We start from the raw sequence: 23,086 nt of genomic DNA on the forward strand, positions 1-23,086 counted from the left end.
TGGACTTTCAGTCACAGAGGCGGGGCTTCAGTTACTGGTCAGTACATAGCGCCCCAGCACTCACTGACAGCTCGCGGTGCAGTGCATGACAGCTCATGGTGCAGGACATGACAGCTTGCAGTGCAGCGCATCAGTGTAGGGCCAGACAGCTTTAGAATGAGATTAATCTGCAGATTAGCCCCATATGTGCAGATGAATAGCATTTTTTGACATGACAGGTTCCCTTTATGGCCAGGTAACTCTTTCAAGCAATAGGTCATTCACATAGATCATAATGAATTGCAAATGGTACAGACAAATCATTTTGAGGTTCATTTATGTGTTGTGTGTGTATTTTTGATAGAGTTAATTATTATTTGCTAAATCATTCTATACATTTATGGGCTGTGTCTTCTGCATATGAAGAAGCATAAAGAAAGCAAAAAAAATGTTCCAAACAGCAAATATTGTGACAAAAGGAAATAATTAGTTGCAACCTTTGTACCTAGGAAGTGCTCCAAGAGATCGTATGGCTTAGCGATAGGTGCTCGTCCTATGGGGAGAAGCAGTCTGCCTTTGTCAGAAAGTTATTAATGATTTAACTCATAGTGTCACATGCTAAGTGTAAAATGCCATGTGCCAGGTAGTGTACAAAAAGACAAAGCTGGATGAAGTGTAGCACATATGGACTCACACGTAGAAGACGTAGTCGAGATGTTTATCAATGTTTCCTTAGAGGACAGTGCAGGTAGGAAGTTTTCTTTATGTCCACTAATTAGAGAATTATATAAAAGGTGCGTATTTGTGCAATTGCATTGATGCGACTTTCCAGGTTACAACTTACATACTTTACATTTTCATTTTCAGTGCAAACTATTCTTCACAGCTTAGAAGATATATTGTGCATGCACTTTGATGGGAACATAGGAAACGCAGATCTGCTGGTATCTTGTGTTACCAGTCTATGCAATATTAAATAATTGATAAGCAGTAAAATTGCTGAGTAGATTGTACACTATATAGTGATTCCGATAATATGTTGTCTAACATGTGTAGACTACTGTTATCAAATATTACCGTTCTGAACAGTACATTTAGTATTTCAATATGCTTTCCATAGACCATTTTAATATAGTAATATGACATATTACCGATCGCTGCTAAAATGTTTAATCCTTAGAGATCACCAAATAAGGGTATGTTCACACTGGTGTTTTTGCTGTGGAAATTAAAGAGGATCCACTTCAAAATCTTCAAAATCCACTTTAAAGGTTGCTTCAAATAATCCTTCTTAGTTTAAATGCAAATTCCACATTGCTGTTCATAGAGGTACTTTTTTTTTTACAAGGATTTGAAAACCTCGCTGAGGTGAAAAAGTAGTAACATGTCCCTTCTTTAATGCAGATTCCTTGTGGAATCCATTCAAGTAAGAAGACTTTGAAATATCATGATTGTGTTAACCCCTCTAGTTGCTGGATGCTTTTGAAGCAACAGCAGTTAGCACTATTTCTGCATGTCACAGATACATCTGCAGTGGTGACGCTAGCGCCATTGTCGGCCAGGGTATAGTGAGGTGACAACTAGGGACTAGGCATGTGATGGCGGCAGGGGGGAAGGATCCGAATAGGGCATTAGGGGGGCTTAGAGATAGGCACAAGTTGGTGATAGGAGGTTCACCATCCCCCACTCCCTACCTTTAGGGCCTTCTTTTCTCTTTTTCTTTCCTGTTGTTTGTGCGTGCTGTGCTGTCCGCCGGACTTTCCCACCCCCGAGTGTGACAGGATTCCTGAGTTTCCATTGAAAAAATAGTGTGAACATACCCTGAAGGGCTAAATGTAAATGAGCGCAAGATGATTATTGGTGGGATCCAGTCATACTGTTTAACCCCTTCGCCCTGAAGCCTGCTTTCCCTTTTCTGCCTAGGCCAATTTTTACAATTCTGACCACTGTCCCTTTATGAGGCCATAACTCTGGAATGCTTCAATGGATCCTGGTGATTCTGAGAATGTTTTCTCGTGACATATTGTACTTTATGATAGCGGTAAAATATGATAGAATTTGCGTTTATTTGTGAAAAAATGTAAATTTGATGAGAATTTAGCAATTTTCAAACTTCATTTTGTTGAACGGGCTGGTTAAATGCAATGTGAACCTGGCCTAAGGCAGCTTTATTCTTCGGGTCAGTATAATTACAGCGATGCCTCATTTATATCTTTTTTTGATGTTTTGGCGCTTTTACACAATAAAAACTATTTTATAGAAAAAATAATTATTTTTGCATCACTTTATTCTGACAGCTATAACTTTTTTATTTTTCTGGTGATGGAGCTGTATGGTAGCTTGTCTCTTTCTTTAGGGATTTTTAAAAAAAAAATATTTTTAAACTTTGTAATTTTTTTTTACATTGTCCCAATATGTAACATTACTATGTAACCTCAGATCGCTGATCTGATATTCTGCACTACAGAGCATCCGATCAGGATCTGACAGGCAAGGAAGGAGCATGCCAGCAAATGCTCTCAGCAGGTGCTCACAAGCCACGTTACCTGCAGGACCACGAAGGACCCCGCGACCATCTTGGAGCCGGGGTCTCCATGGAGACCATCAGAACAATGCGATCGAATCACGTTGTCCTGATGGAAGCGCACAGGGAGCCCCTCCCTGTGCGATGCTTCTCTATGCCGCTGTCACTACTGACAGTGGCATCAGATGGGTTAAATGCCCACCATCGGTGCTACGACAAACTACCATCACATACTTCTGACACCCGCACCCGATTGCTTTGGTACTCACCGTGAGATCGGTGCACCGTACTAATACTGCTCTTTGCGTGAATGCAGCTCCCGCAGAGCAGTACTAATATGGCGCATGTCACAAATGGCTTAAAGAAACAGTATTTTGGTGCAGACAGACGTATTACGCATGCGAGGATCTCATTGCAATCTTCGGACTGGCCATCGGCTCATCTGACCTGAGCGTGACAGCATGTATTTCTGTGGTGCTGTCACGTTCAGGTCAGGAGAGACGACGTCCAGTCCAAGGATTGCGATGAGATCCTCGCACAAGTAACACAATGTCATGGAGTGACTTGTCCTCTGTGACGCGACCCGAAGGGCGGCACTAAAACCAGGACAAACAAGGGGAACACTGGGGAAACAGTTACAACGGTGGGTCCCTGCAATAGGGAATGGGGACGTGGAGACCTCCTGCACTCCCCTGAGGCAGTATCCCTGAACACTCCTAATGTTCCCTATACAGGCTCTTCACCTGTCGCCGAGCCGGATACCTTAATCCCTAACTCGCCCTGCACCTATCCCTTACTAGTGAACTGGATGGTGCAGATACTAATCCCACCGCTGTACTAATACACACAAGGAAAATGCAACAAAACAGGGAAAACACACAACTTAGCTTTGCTCTGCTGCAATTGCTCCAAGCAACAGAGTATGGCACCCGGATACAGCTTCCACCTGAATAGCTGCTAATCCCAAGCTCTGGCTGAGCTGCGAGGAACTCCTCTCAATAGCTCCTTTCTCCACCAAGGTTGGTTGGGAATGAACAATATCACCAACAGTGATTGAGAACACCTGATACTCCTTTATAGGCAAGAGCCAGGGTAATCACACCTGCTTGGTAATTTACGCGCAATAACCCCAGCGGCCACCGGGGGCAAAACCAGAACTAATGCAACTACAGTGTAATAACCCCAGCGGCCATCGGGGGCAAAACTAACCTTAAGCCAAAGGCTTAAAGGAAAAAAAGGTTATCTGTGCTAAATCTGTCACAATCCAACATGGATCGTGACACACGGATGTCTGTCTGCATCCTTCGGCTTACAAATTACAACCTCAAATGAACAACATTTTATACTTTGTCATTATTTATTTACTAAAACCAAGCCAAAATGCAGACGCAATTAGTGAAAAATTAGGTGTACCCTATGAATCAATCACATTTAACAGAAACAACTTGAAGCATGATAATTGTTTTCTTCATGACTTTTCCAGTCTTTAATATCTTTCTGGAGGAATATTCTCCAACTCTTCTGCTCATTGAGGTCACTGGGCTTTCGTGTTTGCAAAGCTTTATTTATCCCTCCCTGCCACAGCTAGTTTAAGAGTCTCTGATGGACAGATAGAATTTTGTGGGTAATTTTCCATATCAAAAACGGACATGCCTCCATGATTTTTGCAGACACATGATCCACAACAAAATGTGGACATGTGAATAACACCATAGAATTTAGCCTTTTAACAATATGTACACATACTCCACTTGTTAGGAGTGGGCACATGGAACAGGCTAAGGAGACAAGCCTGCTCCATTCCTGGCAGATGATGGATGTGTTATTCAGCTATCATCTTCCTCTAACAGCAGTGGTGGGATCCAAGCTCTGCTCTCTGCTGTTGACAGTTAAATATTGTTGTTAATCTGTTACCATGGCATTTTTAGCACACGGCCTGTGGGGTGTGCAATTCTAAGCACCCATTGGTCACCATGCGAAGCGATCACTGGGTGCAGATGGGTTGCTATGACAGCCAGAAGGCTGCTTAAGACCCCCATGCTTGCCATAAGTGTGCTTCTATGTGAACCAGCATGTAACTGGGATTCATAAGAAAACACAATTTTTACTACATACAGTATTGCAATAAAATTCGATTGCACTACATAATATAGAAAATAAGACGTTCCACTGCATTTCCCTGATCCACACTGGAACTTATCAGGATGTAACTTCCAGACTGGACAAGGGAAATGCAGTGGATGTTGTCATTTCAAAGACTTTTGATATGGTGCCACATGAAAGGTTGATATATAAAATCAGCTTGTTGATAGGAAAAGAAAAGTGGTGAAAAACACTCAGACTGATTCACAGTTAACAGTAGGGTACCACATGGGTCGGTATTGGGCCTTCTTTTTATCATATTTATTAATTACGGTACCTTTTTGGAGGCATAGAAAGTAGTATTGCAATATTTACAGATGATACTCTAGTCTGCAATGTAATCAACACAGAGGAGGATAATTTATTATTACAGAATGGTTTATGTATGCTGTGGGCTTGGGCTTCAAAATGGCAATTAAAGTTTAATGTAAATAAATGTAAGGTCATGCACTTGGACAGTGGAAATTAAATGTATAATTATGTTTAAATAATAAAACACTGGGTAAAATTGTCATTGAAAAAACTTGAGCGTATGGGGGAAGGCAAACTAAACTTTTGTGACCAGTGCCAGATAGATGCTGCCAAGTCAAATAAAATAACAGGATACATTGAAATAGGCAAAGATGCCCATGACGACAACATAGTTTTGCCTCTATACGAGTCACTAATGTAGCCACACTTAGAAAACGATGTACAGTTGTGGTCTTGGGTGTATAGGAAGGACATAGCTGAACTTGAGCATGTGCAGAGAAGAACGACCAAGGTTATTAAGGGAATGGGTGGACTGCAATTCTAACAACAGGTTATCAAATAAAGGGATATTCATTTTTAAAAAATGAAGGTTTCTGGGCAATATTATTACAATGTACATATATGAGAGGACGGTAGAGAACTTTATCTAATGATGTTTTTACCCCTATGTCTGCAATGGTGACAGGGGGGTCCTCTGCCACATCTATAGGAAAGAAGCTTTAATCATAAGCACAGATTTCAATTCTTTACAATAAGCAGTGGGAATATGGAACTCTATGCCACATGATGTTGAAATGGTTGACTCACTACAAAAATTCAAGAAGGGCCTGGATGTCTTTCTTGAAAAATGTAATATGACAGATTATGAGAAGTAGATTCTGTGATGGAGCATTGATCCAAGGAACTAATCTGATTGCCGTATATGGAGTTGTGAAAAAAATGCATCATTATTTTGGGGCTATTAGCTACTAGTCTCTTTTCCCTGCATGAGACATCATTAGAACTGCAGAAGTATGGAATTGTAAAGTCCTGAGCAGCCCATCTCCATCTCCTCTTCAACTTCTGACCCAGCTGCTCCGCTCTTTCCCACTTTCAGGGACTTTTCAGTGAAGTAGAATTGTAGTTATAATGATGACTCATGCAGGGGAAAGAGATTTCTACATAGAGCTTAGAAGGATTCAGCTAGTATGTTTGTAATCACGTGATGTCATAGACCTAATGGATAAGAGAAGAATTAGCTGGGTAGAAAGGCAAAATGAACAATTGTAAGTACACAGTTCTATATTATATGATTATTGCAATATACTGCTTTAAGACGATAAAAACGCTGATGGGAGTGCTTCTTTAAAAAGTATGAAACTATGTAATTTCCCCTCACAGGAGTTAAAAAAAGAAAAAAATGTTTAAAAAAATATATATACTGTATATATATATATATATATATATATATAAAGAAATATATATATATAAAAATTCAACTTAACAATCTCTTAGTTAAGTAATAATAATATAATATTTTTAATTTAGCATCAACATTTTTGAAGTACTTGATCTAAAGAGACTAGTTATAGTTAACAAACAGATAACCATTAGTAATGAATAAAACTGGAGGCTACCGTATATGCTACAAGTAGGAAACAATTATACAGTTCAACAACTTTAGTAATAAAGAGCAAATAATCATTACTCACACTGAGGCTACGTTCACACGTAGCGGAACTCTTGCGGAAATTACCGCGAGAATTCCGAATTCCATTCTGCGGGAAAATCGCATTTTAAATTCCCGCGATTTTCCCGCAAAAAAGCTAGCATTTTGCAAGCTTTATTAGCTTGCAGAATTGCTAGCGTTTTCCAAACGATCTAGTGTTTGACGAGTGTGACCAACTTTTTACTATTGAGGCTGCCTATGCGGCATCAATAGTAGAAGATAGGATGTAAAAAATAATAAAAAAATATATATATTGTTAATCTTACCTTCCGGCGTCCCGCGCAGCCATCCCGCCTCTCTCCATGCTCCCGGTCCCAGTAATCCTTTGCGAGAATTACCGTGATGACGTCCGTTCTCACGGGATCGCGACGTCTCGCGGTCATTCGCGATGACGTCGCGCGAATGACCACGAGACTTCGTGATCCCGCGATAACGGACGTCATCGCTCGCAAAGGATTACTGGGACCGGGAGCGTGGAGAGAAGCGGGAAGGCTGCGCGGGACGTCGGAAGATGAGAATAACAATATTTTTTATTTTAAATTCCATTTTTTACTGGGATATGGTACCCAAAGCCCGGAGGACAGCCTCCTCTCCTCCGGACCGTGGGTACCATCCGCAAATGTTCTGCTTACTTTTCGCATGGTGTGCACAGCCACATGCGGAAAGTAGGCAGAACAATGCATTCCTATGGGTGCGGGATCGCCGCGATTCCGCTAAATTAATGCGCATGCTGCGTTTTTTACCGCAAAGCGATTCCGCCACGGTGAAAACCGCAGCATTAGCACAGCATTGCGGAATCCCATAGGAATGCATGGGATGCTTATTTTTTGCGTTTTCGCAGCAAAATCGCGCTGTTAAAACCGCCAAGAAAAAACTGCCATGTGTGAACATAGCCTTACTGTTTCTATACTGAACCTCCAATTATGTTGAATGGAGCATTATCGAGAATGCATGGTCACTGCCTCGTACAACTTCTCATCACGGGTAGATCCATTGATATAGTGACATGTAAATAAAAAGTGACACAAATGTCAAGACAAGAAGAAATAAAAAGCAAGCTTCAGTTGTTTCACTAGCGAGGTAATCAAGTACAGCTGACACCAAAATACAAAGTTACGAAATGTTCTACAAGAATTTTTCAAAAATATCAACATAGATAACCACACCTATAGTATCATGTATAGTGTCATGCATCAGATTTTTCATGCCATGTGAGCTTTATTGTTTAATTTGGTGCATTGTCTTTGATTATTGGCCTCACATAAATTAGCATTGGCTGTACTGATAAATCTCACTGCTGTCATTCGAGCCAATGCAGGTTTGATACCATAAACATGTGTCTAAGGCTAGTTTCACACTAGCGTTTTATCGCGCAGCGCATCGTGCACTATCGGGCGCACGCGCAATGGTCCCCATCTTTAAAATGGTGGGTGCAGTGTCTAGCGATGGCACGTGCTCATCAGCGTTTTCGTGCACTGCGCATTTTCCAGGTGTGCGCCCAAGCACGCCAGACGCTACATTTTGCATTTCTGGTTCTGCCCAACCTTGTTAAAAAATCTCATGCGCACGTGTGCGCACGGAATGCACAAAAAATAACATTACAGTCTATGGGGTCGCTGGCGTGCGCATGGTCGTGCGCTCGTCAGCGCTTTTAGCATGCACACGATTTTAGAGTAAACAATGTCTCGACACTGGTTTAAACCACCCCCCACACAAGCAACATTGTTTGGGAGGAGTGTAGATAAAAGGTGTTTGCACGGTCAGACCATTTACTCTACAGACAGCCTGGAAGAGATAACAGCCTTGAAAAAGAAAAGCCACAACTTTGGATACAAGCTGCATCAGCCAAAATGTGAGTATTCTTCAACATAATGTCTGCCTGTCCTTTCAAATTTATTACGTACTAATGTTTTTTTTTTTGTTTAAATTGCAGCATGTCTTCTGGATCGGAATATTCTCCAACCCAGCAAGAACTGACCCAAGCAGAGCGTGAGCTGAGGATCTTGCTGCCTTTGGGTAAGTATAGCTGCTGCCTCTACAAATGTGTAATAATTTTTTTTCTTTACAGACCTCATCATTGGACTCGGCAAGTGAGGCAGAACTGCGGGAGCAGCCTAGCCAAGTCCCGGCGAGGAGACGGATTGTAAGTATATAATCTTTCAATGTCCCTTTTTTAATTTATTTTTTCTCTTCCTTTTTTTCTGTCCTTTTTTTCATCTTCTATCTTGCTTCTTTTATTTCTATTTTTCTATCTTTTTCATTCTCCAAAATTTCCAAGATTATAATTTTTTTTTCTAGGTTCCACAACGGGATGAAGACATTTACTTGGACAATGAGCACCTGATCCACCTGGTCCAGGCGCGTGTCCCGTTGGGCGGTGATTCAGCACAGCCCCAGCCGGAGCTGGCTGACCCGCACCAAGAAGAGATAGACAAAACCAGATCAAATGCAAACAGAATAGCAAATAAACCACTTAGCTGAACATGCAGGGACAGAGCTGGAGAAATCAGACCTCAGGAGGAACAGGAAGCAAACCACCAGCAAGGATAGAGGGAGTCGGCTGTCTTAAATCCCAGTCTGAAACCCCAGATCTCCAATCGTCATCATGATTATCAGGTGGCAAGCCTCTGTCAATCAGATCAGCTCCATTACATCCAGTAACCACCAGAGGGAGCCCAGAAAGAGAACTCGCAACCCCTCTGTTGATCTGACCAGCTCCACTACCTTCAGTAATAACCAGAGGGAGGCCAGAAAGCGAATTCACAACAGACTATATTGTGTATTGTACTGCTGTATTGATCATGCTTTCACTCTTGTTCCTGATGATACTGGTGTGTTTCTTGCAAGATATATTCTTGCAGGAAACACAACAGTGTCCTCAGGATCAACAGTGACTGCATTGTGCATTGTACTACTGTATTGATCATGCTTTCACTCTTGCTCCTGATGATACTGGTGTGTTTCTTGCAAGATATATTCTTGCAGGAAACACAACAGTGTCCTCAGGATCAACAGTGAATGCATTGTCTATTGAATTCTCTTGTGATGCCCCATTGAATGTTTGCCAAGTTCACTCAGGTGTGTGTGATGATACAGATGTTGCCATCAGTCATTGTATAACGTTTTTTCTTTGTTTTTTCAACAGTGAACAAAGTCCGCACATGTTGGCGCTCGATGAAGGACTGCTTCAACACTGATGTTCGTGCTGAGGGACAGGTTCGCAGTGGTTCAGCGGCAAGGACCAGAAGAAAGTACCGCTATCATCGTGAGTTGCCACCTTGCCACCAGAGCATAAGTATTATATATATATATATTTTTTTTTTTTTAATAATCTGTGCTTTTCTATTCCACAGCTGATGCTTCTTGTAAATGCATGATAGTAATGTTTTTCCTTTCTTTCCACAGCACCTGGAGCAGCACCCTGCAACCTGTCCATGGAGCGGTCCTTCATCGATCGACCTCGGACCCGTCCCAGTCATCGGACAGCCAGGAAGCATCTTGTAGGTCAGCAACACGGACAGCTGGTGACCAGGAAGCTGGTCAATCAGGTGTTGCCCTGTCCCAGGACTCTGCCACTGGTTATGCGGGCACTTCCCACCAGCGGCAGAGGGCCTCGACAGGCCTGCCTTGCCACAGTTCATGCACTTGAGCGAGGCCTTTCATGCCAGCCTCAAGTCGCTGTCAGACAGAGTGGAAAGCGGTTTTTCACTCATGGAACGCCGTTTTACCCACATGGAACACCGCTTCCACTCTGTCGACCAGCGCCTTGACCGTCTGGAGGCCGACCTCAACAGGCCCGCGCACCATTTTTTCAGTAAAATTGAACAGGGCATGGTGGAACACCTTAGTCCTGCGCAACAGCTGAGTGTGTTGCAGGCCTGCAACACTGCTTACTTGCAGGCTATGCAGCAGAATCGGTAAGTGCAGCAGTCAGAGGTGTAATTTCCAACAGTGCCACCACTGACTCGCTACACCTCACTACCGACTTCTGCTGCATAATACTGCATGGCCACCTGCATTCCTAGCCAAGCTGGACACCACTACACCACACCAATGCCGAGTTCTGCTGGACACTCCACCCCTGCCACCACCATGGCAAGTGCTACTCCTGTCTGGAGCCCCACCACCACCACCGGAGCACCATCTTGGAGCACCACCACCGCTGAACCTGCTTGGGCCACCGCCACCTATTCTCCTGTTCGGAGCACCGCCACCACTTCACCTTCTAGGAGCAGCGACACCACTCATCATCATTCAAGGAGCACCGCCACCACTCCTCATCATTCAAGGAGCACCGCCACCACTCCTCATCATTCAAGGAGCACCGCCACTACTCCTCATCATAGCAGTGTTAGGATCCTGTCAACGCCGGCGTGCAGCCTCCGCTGAGCAGGGACTCACCCGCACTGTAGGGGGGGCCCGGGGTCAGGTACAGCCGGAAAGTACAGATACACAGGACCTGTGGACGCTGAAGTTTAGCAAGCAGTCACAGGACCTACGGTCATGTGACTGCAAGGGGGCGGGGCTTAGCATCCTGCTTTCAGAGATGGCAGGACACTATACAGAAATACTCAGAGTCAGGCAAAATGGAGGTCACACACAGAGATATCAGTAAAGTACCAGGGATGAGACAGAACGGATAGTCAGGGCCAAGCAGAAGTCAAAACCAAACAGACATAGAAGGTACCAAGCAGAATCCAAAGCAATATCCAGAGAACAGACCGAGTCATACACAGAGAATCAAACAACCAGTACACAGCACAAACACACTCAGGGGTCACCACACAATGCCAAGGGCGAAAGTATAACGGACGGGGATGGGAGCATCCAGAGGCTATAAGAAGCCTCTCCCAGAACCAGGGAGAGGCCACAATCATAACCCTAGGTGTGTAGGTAAGCCTGCACTGGGATCACAACCTTTAACCCCAGAAATGCCAGTCGTCAGCACTTGTTCCAGACATTAACCCCACGTGTGCGAGTCAAACCCACACTGAGATCATGAAAGTACCTCCCTCTCAACAGGGGGCCTCTGGACCCCAGGCTTGCACGCGTACTTAGCATGGAAAGCCCGCACCAGGCAATCAGCATGCATCAACCGGGCCAGTACCCAGGACCTGTCTTCCGGTCCATAGCCCTTCCAATGAACCAGGTACTGTACCGACCGCCATACCAACCTGGAATCTATGATATGACCAACCTCGTACTCCACCTGCCCCTTGACCAAAACAGGAGGAGGAGCAGCGGACTCGGAGTCTCCCCAGACTGCTTCAAAAGGTTTCAGTAGAGATTTGTGGAAGACGTTAGGGATCTTGAAAGAGGGTGGAAGGCACAGCCTATACGCCACTGGATTGATTTTTTCCACAATCTTGTATGGGTCAATGAATTTGGGCCCCAACTTGGCTGAAGGAACCTTCAACTTAATGTTTCGCATGGAGAGCCAAACCTTGTCTCCAACCTAAAACGTGGGCCCTGGTGTTCGTTTCCTGTCCACGAAAAACTTATACATGGCCTGAGACCTAGATATACTCTGCTGAACTTCTGCCCACGTATTCTGTAATCGCTGAACAGAGCCCTCAGCCCCGGGACACCCTGAGTCCAGACGAGAAAACTCACCAAAATGAGGACTGAACCCATAAATGATCAAAAAAGGAGTCATACCCGTGGATTGACTCACCCGACTATTGAAGGCAAATTTAGCCAACGGCAGTGCATCGCACCAGTCATTCTGTCTAGCAGAGGTTAGACACCTGAGGATCTGTTCCAGGGACTGGTTAGTGCACTCCGTCTGACCATTGCTCTCAGGATGGTATGCAGACGAAAAGGACAGAGACATCCCTAATTTTTTGCAGAAAGCACGCCAAAACTTAGCCACAAACTGCACACCTCGATCAGACACCACATTCAGGGGTACCCCATGCAACCGGATCACATTCTGCACAAACAACCTGGACAACGTCTCAGCTGACGGTAGTGCGGACAGGGGTACAAAATGAGCCTGCTTAGAAAACCTGTCCACCACTACCCATACCACTGTATTACCCTTAGATGGAGGGAGATTGGTAACAAAATCCATGGATAAGTGAGTCCATGGTCTTTCGGGCACTGCCAAGGGCATCAGCTCCCCTGCCAGCCGGCTATGAGAGCTTTTAGAACGAGAGCAGACCCAGCAACCAGCAATTAATTTTTTTATGCCCGATCCAAGGGTAGGCCACCAAACGATCCTAGCCACCGCCAGACGTGTGGCTGAAATACCAGGGTGAGCACTCAGCTTGGATTCATGGAACTCCTGCAAGAGTTTCAGGCGAAGTTGCTCTGGTACAAACAACTTCCCCTTCGGCTTGGCCGCCAGGGCCCGCGACTGGGCCCCCTGAATCTCCCGTTCCAATTCAGACGAGACCTCTGCTATCACAACTCCAGGGTGAAGAATGGAGGACGGTGGCTCAGGGGGCGATACCGGCTGAAAACTGCGCGATAAGGCGTCAGCCTTGACATTCTTAGACCCTGGACGAAATGTAATTGTAAACTGAAAACGGGGGAAAAAAGTGACCAACGGGCCTGTCTGGGCGTTAGTCTTTTAGCAGACTCAATGTATGACAAATTTTTGTGATCCGTGATCACCGTAACCAGGTGACTGGCCCCCTCCAAAAAGTGCCTCCATTCTATAAAAACACCTATTTGACCGCAAGAAGCTCTCTATTGCCTACGTCGTAATTTCTTTCCGCAGCAGAAAACTTCTTGGAAAAGAAAGCACATGGCCTGAGGTTGGTTAGAGTGGCAGGCCCTTGGGACAACACCGCCCCCACCCCCACCTCAGAGGCGTCCATTTCCACGATGAATGGTTTGGACGGATGTGGCTGTACTAACACAGGAGCAGACATAAAGCTTCTTTTCAGGGTAGCAAAGGCCTCTTTTGCGAGCGAGGACCAGTTTCTCACATCCGCACCTTTACAAGTAAGATCTGTGAGTGGTTTGACCACCTGGGAAAACCCCCAAATAAATTTGCAGTAATAATTGGCGAACCCCAAGAAGCGCTGAAGACCCTTAACCCCTTTACCCCCAAGAGTGGTTTGCACGTTCATGACCGGGCGAATTTTTACAATTCTGACCACTGTCCCTTTATGAGGTAATAACTCTGAAACACTTCCATGGATCCCGGTGATTCTGACATTGTTTTCTCGTAACATATTGTACTTCATGTTAGTGCTAAAATTTCATTCATATAACTTGCGTTTATTTGTGAAAAAAACAGAAATTTGGCGAAAATTGAAAATTTCGCAATTTTCCAACTTTGAATTTTTATGCCCTTAAATCACAGAGATACAGCACACAAAAAACTTAAGTAACATTTCACACATGTTTACTTTACATCAGCACAATTTTGGAACCAAAATTTTTTTTGCTAGGAAGTTAAAAGTTGACCAGCGATTTCTCATTTTTACAACACCATTTTATTTTTATGGACCACATCACATTTGAAGCCACTTTGAGGGGTCTATATGATAGAAAATACCCAAAAGTGACACAATTCTAAAAACTGCACCCCTCAAGGTGCTAAAAACCAAATTCCCTTCAGGTGCTTCACAGGAATTTTTTGAATATTTAAAAAAATGAACATTTAACTTTTTTTCACAAAAAAAATATTTCAGGTTCAATTTTTTTATTTTACCAAGGGTAAAAGGAGAAATTGGACTGGAAAAGTTATTGGGCAATTTGTCCTGAGTACGCTGATACCTGATATGTGGGGGGGAACCACTGTTTCGGCGCATGGCAGAGCTCAGAAGGGAAGGAGCGCCGTTTGACTTTTTCAATGCAAAATTGGCTGGAATTCTGATCGGACGCCATGTCACCTTTGGAGAGCCCCTGATGTACCTAAACAGTGGAAACCCCCCACAAGTAACCCCATTTTGGAAACTAAACCCCCCAAGGAACTTATCTAGATATGTGGTGAGAACTTTGAACCCACAAGGGCTTCACAGAAGTTTATAACGTACAGCCATACAATTATAAAATCATATTTTTGCACAAAAATGATCTTTTCACCCTCAATTCTTACTTTCCCAAGGGTAACAGGACCCTAAAAGTTATTGTGCAATTTGTCCTGAGTACGCTGATACCCCATATGTGGGGGTAAACCACTATTTGGGCGCATGGCAGAGCTCGGAAGGGAAGCAGCGCCATTTGACTTTTTTGGCTGGAATTGAGATCGGACACCATGTCGCGTTTGGAAAGCCCCTGATGTACCTAAACAGTGGAATCCCCCCACAAGTGACCCCATTTTGGAAACTAGACCCCCTAAGGGTGGTTTCACATTAGCGCTTTTTAAGCGCACGCACGGCCGGGGGTAGCTCCGCCCCCAAACCGGCTCTCTGCCCGGCGTGCCCGCCCCTTGCTTGTAGCGCCGCCTCCTAGCGCACAGCGGCCCCTGCGATCGGCGCACCCTATCTTTAGCATAGGGTGCGCAGATCGTGCGCAGGCCGTGCGCTAGTAGCGCTTTGACCTGCGCTGCGCACTTTTGACGGTGCGCCGTGCGCGCCAAAATCAAACTTTTCGGATTTTGGCGCGCACGGCGCACCGTCAAAAGTGCGCAGCGCAGGTCAAAGCGCAACTAGCGCACGGCCTGCGCACGATCTGCGCACCCTATGCTAAAGATAGGGTGCGCCGATCGCAGGGGCCGCTGTGCGCTAGGAGGCGGCGCTATAAGCAAGGGGCGGGCACGCCGGGCAGAGAGCCGGCTCGGGGGCGGAGCTACCCCCGGCCGTGCGTGCGCTTAAAAAGCGCTAATGTGAAACCAGCCTAATGAATGTATCTAGATGTGTGGTGAGCACTTTGAACTCCCGCAGTGCTTCAAAGAAGTTTATAACGCCTGGGCGTGAAAATAAAAAAAAATTGTATTTTTTCCACAAACATGATCATTTAGTCCCCAATTTTTTTATTTTCCCAAGGGTACCAGGAGGAAATGGACCCCAGAAGTTGTTGTCCAATTTGTCCTGAGTACCCTGATACCCCATATGTGGGAGAAAACTACTGTATGGGCCCACGTCGGGGCTCGGAATGGAAGTAGTGAGGTTTTGGAATACAGACTTTGATGGAATGCTCTGCGGGTGTCATGTTGCATTTTGAGAGCCCCTGATGTACCTAAACATTGGAAACCCCCCACAAATGACACCATTTTGGAAACTAGACCCCCTAAGGAACTTATCTAGATGTGTGGTGAGCACTTTGAACCCCCAAGGGCTTCACAGAAGTTTATAACGCTTGGGCGTGAAAATAAAAAAATCATATTTTTTCAACAAAAATGATGTTTTTGCCCCCAATTTTTTATTTTCCTAAGGGCAACAGGAGAAATAGGACCCTAAAAGTTGTTTTGCAATTTGTCCTGAGTAGGCTGATACCCCATATGTAGGGGTAAAACACTGTTTGAGCGCATGGCAGAGCTTGGAAGGGAAGGAGCACCATTTGACTTTTTCAATGCAGAATTGGCTGGAATTGAGATCAGACGCCATGTTGCGTTTGGAGAGCACCTGATGTGCCCAAACAGTGGAAACCCCCCAATTCTAACTCCAACCCTAACCCCAACACATCCCTAACCCTAATCTCAGCCCTAACCCTAGCCCTAACCCTAGCCCTAGCGGGAAAATGGAAATAAATACATTTTTTTAATTTTATTATTTTTCCCTAACTAAGGGGGTGATAACGGGGGGTTTGATTTACTATTTATGGCGGTTTTTATTTTTGGCAGCTGTCACACGCTAAAAGACGCTTTTTATTGTAAAAATAATTTTTGCATCACCACATATTGAGAGCTATAATTTTTCCATATTTTGACCCACTGAGTCATGTGAGGTCTTATTTTTTGCGGGACGAGTTGACATTTTTATTGGTATCATGCTCGGGCAAGTGACATTTTTTGATCGCTCTTTATTCCAATTTTTGGGGCGCAGAATGAACAAAAACCAGCGTTTCATGAATTTCTTTTGGGGGGTGCGTTTACACCGTTCCACGTGTGGTAAAATTGATAAAGCGGTTTTATTCTTCGGGTCAGTACGGTTACAGCGATGCCTCATTTATGTCATTTTTTTATGTTTTGGCGCTTTTATGCAATAAAAAGAATTTTATATAAAAAATAATTATTTTTGCATCACCTTATTCTGCGAGCTATAACTTTTTTATTTTTTCTCTGATGATGCTGTGTGGTGGCTCGTTTTTTGCAGGACAAGATGACGTTTTCAGCATTACCATGGATATTTATATGCGTCTTTTTGATCGCGCGTTATTGCACTTTTTGTTCGGCGGTATGATAATAAATCATTTTTTGCTTCGTTTTTTATTTTTATTTTTTAAGGGGTTCGCTAAAGGGGTTAACTAAAGGGACAGTTTTATAGGGCAGGTCGGTACGGACGCGGCGATACCAAATATGTGTACTTTTATTGTTTTTTTTTATTTCCAAAAAAAGAATTTATTAGGGAATATTTTGCTTTTAAATTTATTTAGCGATTTTTTTTTTAAATTATTTTTACACTTTTTTTTTTTTAACTTCATTAGGTTGTCCCAGGGGGGACATCACTGTCCTGTGACAGATCAGCAATCTGTCACAGGCATTGTGCAGGTTTCCTCCTTGCCTGCGCTTTGCAGGCACTGAGGAAGCCAGCTCCCTGCAGGCCCCCGAAGGTCCCCGTCGCCATCTTGGATCCGGTGACCTGCAGGGAAAGAGCCCCCCGCAGCAGCGCTGCACATAGCGCTGCTGTGGGGGGCTCAGGGAAGCACGGAGGGAGCAACCTCCCTGCCGATGCTTCCCTTTAACCCCCGGTACACCGCGATCGTGTTTGATCGCGGTGTGCAAGGGGTTAACATGTCGGGAGCAGTCCGTGACCACCCCTGACACATAGTGCTGGGTGTCAGCTGTGATAATCAGCTGACACCCGGACGCGATCAGAGGCGCTCACCACGCTAGACGTACTTTCCCGTCCATGGGCACGGGGGCCCGGGTCCCATGGACGGGATAGTACGTCAGATGTCAGAAAGGGGTTAAGGTCTCGGGGTTGCACCCAATCCGCAATGGCCTGCACCTTCTTGGGGTCCATGCGAAAACCCTCACAGGACACTATTAATCCCAAAAAAGACAATTCTTGAACAAAAAACACACATTTCTCCAATTTGGCATACAGACGATTTTCCCTCAGGCTTTGGAGAACGGTTCGTACATGATTCAGATGAGATTGACTGTCGGGAGAGTATATCAGAATATCGTCTAAGTAAATAACAACAAAACGACCAATGATATCCGAGAATACCACGTTGATGAAATTCTGAAATATGGCTGGGGCATTGGTAAGACCAAACAGCATGACAAAATTTTCAAACAGTTCCTCGGTCGTGAGGAACGCGGTTTTCCATTCATCCCCCTCCTGGACACTTATCAAATTATATGCCCCCCGAAGATCCAGTTTGGAGAACCATTTTGCCCTTGAAAGTTGGTTACACAAACCGGTAATCAATGGAAAGGGGTACGTGTTTCGTACAGTAATCTTGTTCAGCTCACGAAAATCGAGGCAGGGACGTAAACCACCATCTTTTTTCTTTACAAAAAAATACCCTGCCACCACAGGTAAGACTGAGGGACCTATGTGTCCTTTGCGAAGACTCTCAGCAATATAATCTTTCATGGCCAATCGCTCAGGGCCAGATAAATTAAACAGATGGGCTTTAGGCAATTTAGCCCCCGGGACTAACTCGATAGCGCAGTCAAAGAGTCTATGTGGCGGCAACGTCTCGGCCTCGCTTTCAGAGAACACATTTTCGAATTCTTTCAGGTACTCCGGAATACCTTCCAGCTCGACAGATGACACAGATACAGATTTAACAGGTTCAACCAATAGTGCAGACTTATCACATAACATCGAATCATTAAACCCCACTGAACAATCTCCCCCGTTTTCCAGTTAATGACTGGGTTATGGCATTGTAACCAGGGCATGCCCAACACCAATCATGCTGGTAGATTGTCCAGAACCAAACAACTTAATTTTTCCACATGGGTAGCGCCCACTTTGAGCGAAAACAAGTCAGACATAAAGAGAATTCTCTCTTTAGTGAGGGGGGAGAAGTCAATGGCCACCACTTTGATCGGAACCTTAAGTCTAACTGTCCCTATCTTACAGCGTGTGACCATTTGGGAGTCAATGAGATTGATGGATGATCCGCAGTCCACGAAAGCTGTAGAGGGAAAACAACAATCGTCCACTAACAGTTCCACATGAAGCAACACTTTAGAAAATGAGGAAAAGGGTACCTGAGGGTCTGAGTAGTCTCCCCGCTGACTACTCAGACCTAGTCGTTTCCCGTCGACCGGGTTGAGGATGGACAATCAGGACACTCCCTTTTCCAGTGTCCCGTTTTACCACAGTAGAAGCATAACTGCTTTTCTCTCCGGCGTTGTCTCTCCTTTTCCTTCAGGGAGAGAGCCCCTACATCCATGGGGACAGAAACAGTCTCTTTTCCACTAGGGAACAATGGTGTCTCCGCCTGCATCACCCCCCTGGTCCGCAGCCTGCGTTCCATCCGGACGGCCTGGGTCATGGCGTCCTCGAGTGAGTTAGGTGGGGGATGTAATGCCAAGGCATCATGTAACCGCTCGGACAAGCCTCTGCGAAAGAGTCCTCGGAGTGCGGCGGCGTCCCAAGAGACCTCTGCGGCCCAGCGGCAGAATTCTGTGCAAAACCACTCAGCCGAGTGCTTCCCCTGCCAGACACTCATCACCATGTCCTCTGCCAATCGCACTCGGTCCGGCTCATCCTATATGTGCCCGAGAGCCTCAAAAAACGCATTCACAGACACTCTCTCAGGGGCAGTGGGAGGAAGGGAGAAAGCCCAAGCTTGTGGGGACCCTCTTAACAGAGACATAATAATCCCAACCTTCTGACTTTCGTCCCCAGAGGAACGTGGCCTCAAACTAAAGAAGAGTTTGCACCCCTCCATGAAGACCCTGAACTCCTTTTTGTTCCCAGAAATGAAATCAGGCAGTTTAACAGGTGGTTCTGGGGACACCAAAACAACATCACTTGCCCCAGCCCCCAGAGACCCAGCAGCTAAAGCCCCCCGCACTGTCTCCGAAACCTGCTGCTGAGAACGAGCCAGAGCTTGCTGCTCCACAGATAAACCCTGAAACATCTGACTCAGATTTTTCATTTGCTCAGCAAGAGATTGTGAAAAAACTTAACGGTCAGTTATAATGTCAGGACCCTGTCAGCGCTGACGTGCAGCCTCCGCTGAGCAGGGACTCACCTGCACTGTAGGGGGGGCCCGGGGTCAGGTACAGCCGGAAAGTACAGACACACAGGACCTGTGGATGCTGAAGTTTAGCAAGCAGTCACAGGACCGTAGGTCCTGTGACTGCAAGGGGGCGAGGCTTAGCGTCCTGCTTTCAGAGATGGCAGGACACTATACAGAAATACTCAGAGTCAGGCAAAACGGAGGTCAGACACAGAGATATCAGTAAAGTACCAGGGATGAGACAGAACGGATAGTCAGGGCCAAGCAGAAGTCAAAACCAAACAGACATAGAAGGTACCAAGCAGAATCCAAAGCAATATCCAGAGAACAGACCGAGTCATACACAGAGAATCAAGCAACCAGAACACAGCACAAACACACTCAGGGGTCACCACACAGTGCCAAGGGCGAAAGTATAACTGACGGGGATGGGAGCGTCCTGAGGCTATAAGAAGCCTCTCCCAGAACCAGGCCACAATCATAGCCCCAGGTGTGCAGGCCTGCACTGGGATCACAACCTTTAACCCCAGAAATGCCAGTCATCAGCACTAGTTCCAAACATTAACCCCTCGTGTGCAAGTCAAACCCGCACTGAGATCATGACAAGGAGCACTGCCACAACATCTCCTCCTAGGAGCACCGCCACCACTCCACATCATAGGAGCACCGCCACAACTTCTCCTCCTAGGAGCACCGCCACCACTTCTCCTCCTAGGAGCACCGACACCACTTCTCCTCCAAGGGGCATCGACACCACTTCTCCTTCTAGGAGCACCGCCACTACCACCGAGCATCAGAGGGGTGACCCACATTCCCTTTTTTACCCATCAAGGCCATGGTCCAGCAGCACAAGGCGGTCGAGCAATGTAAGGCAGTCACATGTTGGAAGTCGGTCCAGGCAGGAGACTCCAGCCACAAAGAAGCAAAAAAACAAAAGACTTTGTCCCTCCCCCCTCTCATCCTAATGTGTCTCAGCCTGCCTCCAGTTCCATCCCTGAGCTCCCTTCCCCCAGTACTTTTGTCGCCCCTTCCCCTAGAATCCCTTCCTCAACTTCCAGTTCCAGCCATTCCTCGTCTCTCCACACCCCCAAAGTATCCCAATCTTCCCCCAAACGTCATTCACAATAAAAAATTTGATTTTTCTTTGTTTAAAAATAAATGTGCAATTTTGCATTCACAAAATACGGTTTCATTAATGTGTCTTTCGCCGCCTACATACACTGCGCCGTACACTTTGCGTTTTTGACACCACATAGCTCCATTACTGACACATGTTTCTTGTGTCAGTCTTGGAGATATGTGTAGTCAAAAACACAAATGTATGACTTGTATTTTCACCACCAGTCTCTTCAGTCTGCTAATATTGCACAGACTGAATAGAGCAGGGTTCCCCAACTCCAGTCCTCAAGCCCCACCAACAGATCATGTTTTCAGGATTTCCTTTGTATTGCTCAGGTGATAATTGCTTCACCTGTGCAATACAAAGGAATCCTGAAAACATGGTCTGTTGGTGGGCCTTGAGGACTGAAGTTGGGGAACCCTGAAATAGAGGATGGTGTTGAGTGCAAGGCATATCTATTGTTACCTTGCCAGGTATCATAAAAAGTTAATTGACTATGGTGTTTTTTTACCATCATCATTTAACTATTTGTGAGACAAGGCAAGGGGATTCTAGATATACCTTGTAATTAACCACATCCTCTATTCAGTGTGTGTTGAATAAACTGATGACATGATGGGGAAAATACACATCATATGTACAATATCCTGGCCTTGTATCATAACTATCACACCTGGGCAAGTGAATACACATGAGTTTAACCTGCAGCATCACTTCAGTCTGCATATATTTCAAGCAGACTGTAGCGATGCTGCAGTTTAACTCATATGTGTTCTCCTGCCTATGTGTGATAACTTTCTGAAGTCAGGATGAATTTGTTTGTGCGTCCTCACTTCAGCATGACACCAGGCCTGGGTATTGTAGAAGTTGTATAAACTTTATTATGTCTCCAGTCTGCGTTCAAACTCATGCCCCAGTAATGGTACTACAACTAATATTTATAGTCACAGGGTCATGTGTCATAAAGATTGACGGATGCTAGTGCATCCCCAAATCACTATTTGTAACATCAGGCCATGTGACACAAATATTAGTTGTATTATCTCCACCGTCACTGCTAATTGAACACACACTGTAGAGATGATAAAGATCATACAACTTGTGTGTGTGTGTTGGTGTGTGTATGTATAGACACCAAAACCCAGACTAATGCACTAGCAGGATGCAGCAGACCTCCATTAATAAAGGCTGGGGCAGCACAGGTGCAAACCACTGATGAGAACAGCCAGTAACACATTATGGTCTGGCTGCCTAGTGGAAAAAAAATGCATACAATTAGGGCTTGCATAGGACATCAGTCACACAGATAAGTGTGGTGCAAAGTGTCTGAACAGCCTATTAATGACGCCCATAGTATTAGCAGGCGGGCTGCTCAGCACAAAAGATATGGGGTATTAGTTATTATTTTGGCCAAAGTAGATTAGCTCACAAGGGTTGTGAGCTAATCTACTTTGGCCAAAATAGTAACTAATTAACTAATAGCCCATATCTTTTTATCTTTTTGCACTTTTTATCATTTTTGCAGGATGCAGCTAGACCTCTTCATGTTGGCTTGTTTTTTTCTGTGTGATGCATATACACAGTGCTGAGCAGCCCGCCTGCTAATACTATGGGCGTCATTAATAGGCTGTTCAGACACTTTGCACCACACTTATCTGTGTGACTGATGTCCTATGCAAGCCCTAATTGTGTGCTTTTTTTTCCCACTAGGCAGACAGACCATATTGTGTTACTGGCTGTTCTCATCAGTGGTTTGCACGTGTGTTGCCCCTGCCTATATTAATGGAGGTCTGCTGCATCCTGCTGGTGCATTAGTCAGGGTTTTGGTGAGTTAACCTTCAAATGTGTTTTTTTTTTTAATTTTTGGGAATTTTTTCCTTATGTGCGCTGTGTATGTATAGTCACCTGGTCAGGAGTAATAGTAAATTCATGATGCACAAAACACAGCATCATGAATTCACTGGTACACCTGGCCAGTTGATTATTGTAATGGAGTGTAAAAAGACAGCATGCACTCAGTACAGGTATGAAAACAGGTTTTTTATTAACATACACACAAGAAAACATTTTTACACCATTTGATCTTGCCATT

General features: G+C 45.0%; 1 protein-coding gene across 1 annotated transcript in view; it reads left to right on the top strand.

The window, feature by feature from the left end:
* The first annotated feature begins 638 nt into the window (after nt 1-638).
* SCOC (short coiled-coil protein) overlaps nt 639-23,086 on the top strand; it is a 191,428-nt gene continuing 168,980 nt past the window's right edge. Inside the window, exon 1 of the mRNA XM_073572131.1 lies at nt 639-727. Coding sequence (XP_073428232.1) covers nt 664-727 — 64 coding nt within the window. The 5' untranslated portion in view covers nt 639-663. The remainder of the gene's footprint in view (nt 728-23,086) is intronic.

This window comes from Dendrobates tinctorius, unplaced genomic scaffold, assembly GCF_039654945.1.
Source record: "Dendrobates tinctorius isolate UK_male_01 unplaced genomic scaffold, ASM3965494v1 ptg000030l, whole genome shotgun sequence".
In the NCBI taxonomy this organism is placed as follows: domain Eukaryota; kingdom Metazoa; phylum Chordata; class Amphibia; order Anura; family Dendrobatidae; genus Dendrobates; species Dendrobates tinctorius.